Source organism: Triticum dicoccoides, chromosome 7B (genome assembly GCF_002162155.2).
Source record: "Triticum dicoccoides isolate Atlit2015 ecotype Zavitan chromosome 7B, WEW_v2.0, whole genome shotgun sequence".
Classification (NCBI taxonomy): domain Eukaryota; kingdom Viridiplantae; phylum Streptophyta; class Magnoliopsida; order Poales; family Poaceae; genus Triticum; species Triticum dicoccoides.
In genome coordinates this window covers 472,973,829-472,980,574 of record NC_041393.1, presented here as the reverse complement: position 1 = coordinate 472,980,574, position 6,746 = coordinate 472,973,829, and the positions used below count along the sequence as shown (strand labels likewise).

The window sequence follows — 6,746 nt, the reverse complement described above, 5'->3', positions numbered from 1 at the left end:
TCTTCCCTGTGCGGTGCAGACCAACAGTCGTCCGGCAGGGAGAAGGCATGGTGTCACCGACAGCAGCGCACCGCGTAGCACCACTGCATTCCGCCACCAGCCGCCGCGAGGGCGCCTCTGCTGGTCACTGTTGCGACCACTTCCAGGTGGTCATACACATGCACTCCTTTTGTCCAGGTGGTGTCCATGGGATCCAGGTGGCTGTACACGTGCACGTCCGACGTGCAGATGGTGTCCACTTTTGGTTAAGGGGTCCAAAATAAAGCGTCCCAGTCCATTTCAGGTTGAGAATAATAAAACAAGCCAAGATGTAAAAGGCTTATTTTTAGGTGTTAGGTTTGTGTTGCATCGAGTCATGGTTATAAGTTGGTTAGGCTGCAGCTCGAGGACAAGCTGCATGTCCAGGTGGGGTGTAGTGTTAGAGTACGTAATGGGCCTAATGGACCCGTTAGTCTTAGGGTTAATTAGAGATAAGGGTCGCTTGCTTAGGGGTCAAGTAAGCCTTGCTTGGAAGTCAAGTAAACCTCTCTATATAAAGAGAGGAGATGTATCGATCTAACCAAGCAAGAATTAAGAAGAAAATCCCTTCCCTCTTGCCCGGCCGTGGGCAAAAAGGCCCCCGGCCGGCCCTCTCGCGCCCTCCTTCTAGCAGCACCATAACAGAGGATCACTCACATGTGCACTACAAATAATAAACAGACAACATTCCATTGATTTGCTTTCCCTTCAATGCAAAAATAATTAAAAAAAATACAGCATGAAATGTTATGTTTCACTATGACTATTAACCAACTCTTGTAAATATTACCAGTTCTACACATTCCCAGAAAACGCTCTCTACAATTTTTCTTTTCTCAAATACGCACCTAAGTATGCATCATCTCGTATTAGAAGAAAACATCCAAATGACATCAAACTTGCAACCTATAAACAAAAGCAGAAAAGAAAGCCAAAAATGAAAGAAAACAGCAGTCCACAGACTATACAACTATCCTACTGCTACTTTTTTTTTTAAAAAAAAAAACAAGATCCTACTGCTACTATTTGGCTTATTCATCGTTCAGACACTACTGGTATGTTGACTCTGGAAGTATTTTCAACATGTTCAACTCTAGGCTACCCCAACTTGTTTGGGACTGTCTGAAAGGCTTTGTTGTTGTTGTTGGACATTTTGTACGTGATTTATGTTGACTGCTTAACAAAAGGAAATCAAAAAAACAATGCAGTGGAATATCAGATTCTAGCAGCAAGTCCCATGAATAATTTGTGCTCAGGAAACCCCATTCCAGCATTTTCATGTTTATTATTATGCTTTCTTAAGGCAACTTGCGCAACTAGATATCAAACAGCTCTTGCAACTACAACGATAAGATCAAACCACTAAAGAAACAAAATCAAAGGATTGGAAATACCATTTTAGAAACTTTCTTCCAGAAATGTGGGGATGGTCGAGCAGTGAAGTAAGCCTGGCGCAATATAGTGTCCTGCTCTTCTGTCCATTCATCTGACGCACAACATTGTTGCTGTACCCCTTCTTTAATGCCACTTAGCTCTTCAGTGCATTCCTTGGTGTTCATCAGTGTATCATCACCAATTTTAGGCTGCACTATGGAAGAAGGATTATTTTCACTCTTCTTGTGGATGATGTTTCTGGGTTCAGTGATGGGTACAATTTCTTGACAATCAGTTTTGTGCTCCTGGTGAGTTTGCTTCCTTGATCCCTGCTTTCTTCCAGTGCCTCTCTTCCTCTTTCCAGTCAGCTCCTCACCACGACTGGGCTTTGGCTCTTGCATCTCACTCTTTTTGTAAGATGCATCTGCAGTCTTTCTCCTGGAAGGAGCATCTTGGGAATCTTCATACACTGTCTGGAGCTTATTGTGTTTTTCCATCCTTGCAGAAGCTTTTACTGCAGCAATTCTCTGGCTACTCCTTGGTGGATTCTCTAGCTTTTTGTCTTTCTTAACAGCCTTTTGAGTCTTGCTATTATGGGGAATGTCGCGGGGATTTGGTGTGAACGGCAGCAATTTGTGGTGACTTTGCTTCTCCACCAAGGGCTTGTTCACACTCTTATCACCTCGTTGGAACCGTGTAGATCTCTGAACAGGCGTAATCGCCCATTGGTTACCCCTGACTTCGCATTCCTGCAACAGAAGGTGGGTAAAACTTAAAACAGTGTTGCCGCAAGCTATGCCACTAAAAGGTCCGACCAGAATCATCCAATCATAAACTATGATATTTGTAATCAAGTGCCAATCGTGAAATGGATGAATCAGCCCAGTTAGCAAGCATATTAGATTATTAGTATGATGATCGGACAGGCATGAAATGGATAAAATTAAGAGGCGGGTGAACAAACTATTAGTGGCATATAAAACATACGAGTAAGAAACTAATCTTTGTTTTGGGGGGTGGAAGAAACTAATCTGTTGTTGGATAAGTAGAATATAGGGAATAGAGCAAGATTTTATACTTGGTAGCACGACATGCTGGAATATGTTAAACCATTGATAGTTGGTTGTTGTCACGGAATCCCCGGAAATCAAGAAATGGTGACAAATCTTGGGAAGAAAATTGGGTTTTGTCTAACTAGTGAAGAAAGATCTAAACAAGGTGGCCAAATCTCCTCCTCGGGCGACTACAATGCGCTGAAGAGGAAAAAACTAAGCGCATGCGAATAACATCCCGCACCCCCAAATCGAAGCCAATATCTGCAACCAAGAAGAGATTTGCCCCCTATACCTCGTCCGCCTCGTCGAGAACAATAGGGTGCTCCGGATCCCGGCCGGTAAGCCGCGCCGACCGGCGTGGGAGAGCCTTCGGAGGTCGTCCCGCAGCTCCGCCGCCCTCGTCGCGGGTGCATCGGCTTCTCCCCGGGGTTGTGGGGGCGGCCTGCTTCTTGAACTTGCAGGCCTCCGCGTCCTCGTCCCGGTTCCTGGACCGGGACTGGATCCACGGAGACGGAGAGTTGAGCGGAGTCGCGTGGCGCGAGCGCAGCCGCCCCTTCCACGGCGTCCCGCCGGCCACCGGGGTGGAGGGTTCCTGCTTCTTTACCATGTTTGTTGGCTGGAGAAAGGAGAGGGAGAAGAAGGGGATCGATTGCTGGAGAGGCTGGAGTTTGGAATGAACCGGGAGGGGATTTTGAATGGGAGAGAGGTGGAATGAGGGCGGTCGTCCTGGACCCTGGGCCGAATGCGCCAGGCTTGGGGTGAGTGTTTGCTGGACTCGGTACCGGAGATAGCTAGGCTTTCTGGGTGCTCATTCCGGGCCGGCCATGCTTCAGGTCAAGAGAATTAATATGACAAGTCATCTAGGAGTACTTGCTCAAAAAAAATCTAGGAGTACTTGCTCCATCAACAAAAAAAAAACATGCTCCCTCAAAAAAAAAATCTAGGAGTACTTGCTCCTGCTATCAAACCAGGTCCACAGGCACTTTTCCCTCTCGCTAGGGTTATCCTTCCTCTTGTCGCCGGCGGCGACATTGAGAAAATTCTTCGACTCCCAGGCTTCCTCCGCTTCTGATCCTCTTTCTCGGGCTGATTAAGGGACAGCCTGGTGCTATTTCCCGGCCTTGGACGGGGTAAGGAACGAGAGGAGTCTTTGGAGGTCCAGATCGCGATCGCATCTCTGAGATCGATCTCGAGTTTGATCATGGCGAACAAGGGTAGTTCTTCGACGTCGGGAGACAAGTCCAAGGGAAAGATTAATGACCTCATGAAGGAGCTGGCTTTGGGAGAGGATGATCTGGGCGATGTGATCTTTGAAGAGGATGATGCGCCACCGGAAGAGGACCTTCGGTGGATGATCTTGGTCAGGGTGCACATGGATAAGGGCTTCAACACGTACTGGTTCTTCCGCAACATGAGGTCGGCTTGGGATCCGGCAAGGACGGTTAAGATCAAAACCCTGGAGGAAAATTTGTTCATTATGCAGTTTATTTGTCTAGGGGATTGGGAGACGGTAACTCAAGGAGGCCCTTGGCACTTCAGAGGTAATCCGATGATAATTACACCGTATGATGGGTACACCAAGCCGGCAACTATTGAGTTATTCAAGTTCGACATATGGGCGCAGATCATCGATCTCCCCATTGCGTATCATGGTAAAGTCAAGGCTTTGGCTTCGAAGCTCGGCGAGTTTGTAGACTCTGAACCCTCATCCTTTGATTTTGAGGGAAACTTTTACCATGTGAGAGTGTGTCTGGATGTGCACAATCCTCTGAAGAAAGCAACTTCCATAGTTCGCGCAGGGGAGCGTGAGATCTTTGCGATTAAGTATGAGCGACTGCCGGATTGGTGCTAAGTTTCTGGGATGATGGGTGATGACCCACAAGTGTATGGGGTCAATTGTAGCTCTTTCGATAAGTAAGAATGTCGAACCCAACGAGGAGCAAAAGGAAATAACAAGTGGTTTTCAGCATGGTAATGTCTGCAAGTGCCAAAATTGTGAGTAGCGGAGTAGTTTGGTAGCAAGATAATTTGCAACAAGCAAGTAACAATAGTAGTAACAAAAGTGCAACAAGGTAGCCCAATCCTTTTGAGGCAAAGGACAGGCCAAAACGGTTTGTTATGACAAGCAAAGTGTTCTTGAGGGTACACGGGGATTCATCTAGTCACTTTAATCATGTTGGCTTAATTCGTGTTTGGTACTTTGATAATTTGATATGTGGGTGGACCGGTGCTTAGGTGTTGTTCTTACTTGAACAAACCTCCTACTTATGATTAACCCTTTCGCAAGCATCCGCAACTACGAGAAAAGTATTAAGAATAAATTTTAACCATAGCATTAAACTTTTGGGATCCAATCGGTCCCTTACGGAATATCGCATAAACTGGGGTTTAAGCTTCTGTCACTCTCACAACCCATCATCTAATAACTGCTCCACAATGCATTCCCTTAGGCCCAAATATGGTGAAGTGTCATGTAGTAGACGTTCACATCACACCACTAAGAGAATGGCAACATACGTACCATCAAAATATCGAACACATATCAAGTTCACATGATTACTCGCAACATGATTTCTCCCATGACCTCAAGAACGAAAGTAACTACTCACAAATGATAAACATGTTCAAGATGAGAGGGGTATTAAATAGCATAATGGATCTGAACATATAATCTTCCACCAAATAAACCATATAGTAATCAACTACAAGATGTAATCAACACTACTAGTCACCCACGAGCACCAATCTATAGTTTTGATACAAAGATCGAACACAAGAGATGAACTAGGGTTTGAGAGGAGTTGGTGTTGTGAAGATGTTGATGAATATATCCCTCCCCAAGATGGGAGAGTTGTTGGTGATGATGACGACGATGATTTCCCCCTCCGGGAGGGAAGTTCCCTTGGCGGTATCGCTCCGCCGGAGGGCAAAAGTGCTCCTGCCCAAGTTCCGCCTCGAGGCGGCGGCGCTTCGTCCCGAATGTCCTCCCTTATTTTTTCTAGGTCAAACTGGCTTACATACCAGAAGATGGGCACCGGAGGTGGGCCGAGGAGGGCAACACCCACCAGGTCGCGCCTGGGCCTCCTGGCGCGCCCAGGTGGGTTGTGCCCACCTGGTTGGCCCTCCTCTAGTACTTATTTGCTCCACTATTTATTAAATATTCCATAAAAAATCCTCGGGGAGTTTCAGCTCATTTGGAGTTGTGCAGAATAGATAGCTTGACATAACTTTTTCAGGTCCAGATTTCCAGCTGCCAGAATTCTCCCCTTTGGTGCATACCTTGCATATTATGAGAGAAAATGCATTAGAATTACTCCAAAAAGCATTCTTATACAATAAAACAACATAAATAACAGTAGAAAAACATGATGCAAAATGGACGTATCAACTCCCCCAAGCTTAGACCTCGCTTGTCCTCAAGCGAAAACCAAAATCGAAAAACATGTCCACATGCTTAGAGAGAGGGGTGTCGATAAAAACAAAAATACGGACATAGCAACATCACGTGACTTATTATAACACCAACAAACTTCAATATAAAACTTTTATTATAGAACTTTTATCATCGACTTCTCATGAACAAGTGACAATTCATCACAACATTGAAGTATAAAACATAAACTCTATTGGAAATCAACAAACTATGTTCTCAGTCAACTTTGCAACTACAATTCATCATCTTTTTAGGAAGGGTCACGTATCGGAGCCTTTAGGCAAGTCCACATACTCAACCATCATTTAGTATTCTATGATTGCTAACACTCACGGCGTACACATCAGCAAAACGTTTCAACCGGACACAAAGAAAGATAGGGGCTTATAGTTTCGCCTCCCAACACACTCACCTCGAGGGTGATGTCAACAATAATAACTTATGCCACCCATATTCAATTGGACATATGTGCCTAGATCTTTCCTCACCACATGATGCTTGCCAAAGGAGAAAAATAAAAGGAATAGAGAGAAAAACTTTGACTCTTGCCTAAAAGTAAGTACATGAAAGTAAAAGATAGGCCGTTCGCAGAGTGAAGAAGAGGTTGCCATGCGCTTTTTGTTTGTATGCTAAACCCCTTAGTGCAAGAGAACGTCACGTTATATTGCCCCTTGTGATGGCAACCTTTATTATGCAGTCTGCCGCTTTTATTCTTCACCATCACAAGTTCGTACAACGCTCAATTTTCCCTTACACTAAATGATCTCACATTTTTATAAGCAATTTTTATTGCCCTTTTTGCACCGATGACAACTTACTTGAAGGATCTTACTCAATCCATAGGTAGGTATGGTGGACTCTCAAAT

At 45.0% G+C, this 6,746-nt stretch overlaps 1 protein-coding gene across 1 annotated transcript in view; it reads right to left on the bottom strand.

Annotated features, from left to right (window-relative positions):
• The window catches only part of LOC119341418, a 6,217-nt gene extending 3,101 nt beyond the window's left edge, over positions 1 to 3,116 (bottom strand). Inside the window, exons 1-2 of the mRNA XM_037613292.1 lie at positions 2,740 to 3,116; positions 1,413 to 2,141 (exon numbers count right to left, since the gene is read on the bottom strand). Coding sequence (XP_037469189.1) covers positions 1,413 to 2,141; positions 2,740 to 3,054 — 1,044 coding nt within the window. The 5' untranslated portion in view covers positions 3,055 to 3,116. The remainder of the gene's footprint in view (positions 1 to 1,412; positions 2,142 to 2,739) is intronic.
• Positions 3,117 to 6,746: the final 3,630 nt, after the last annotated feature.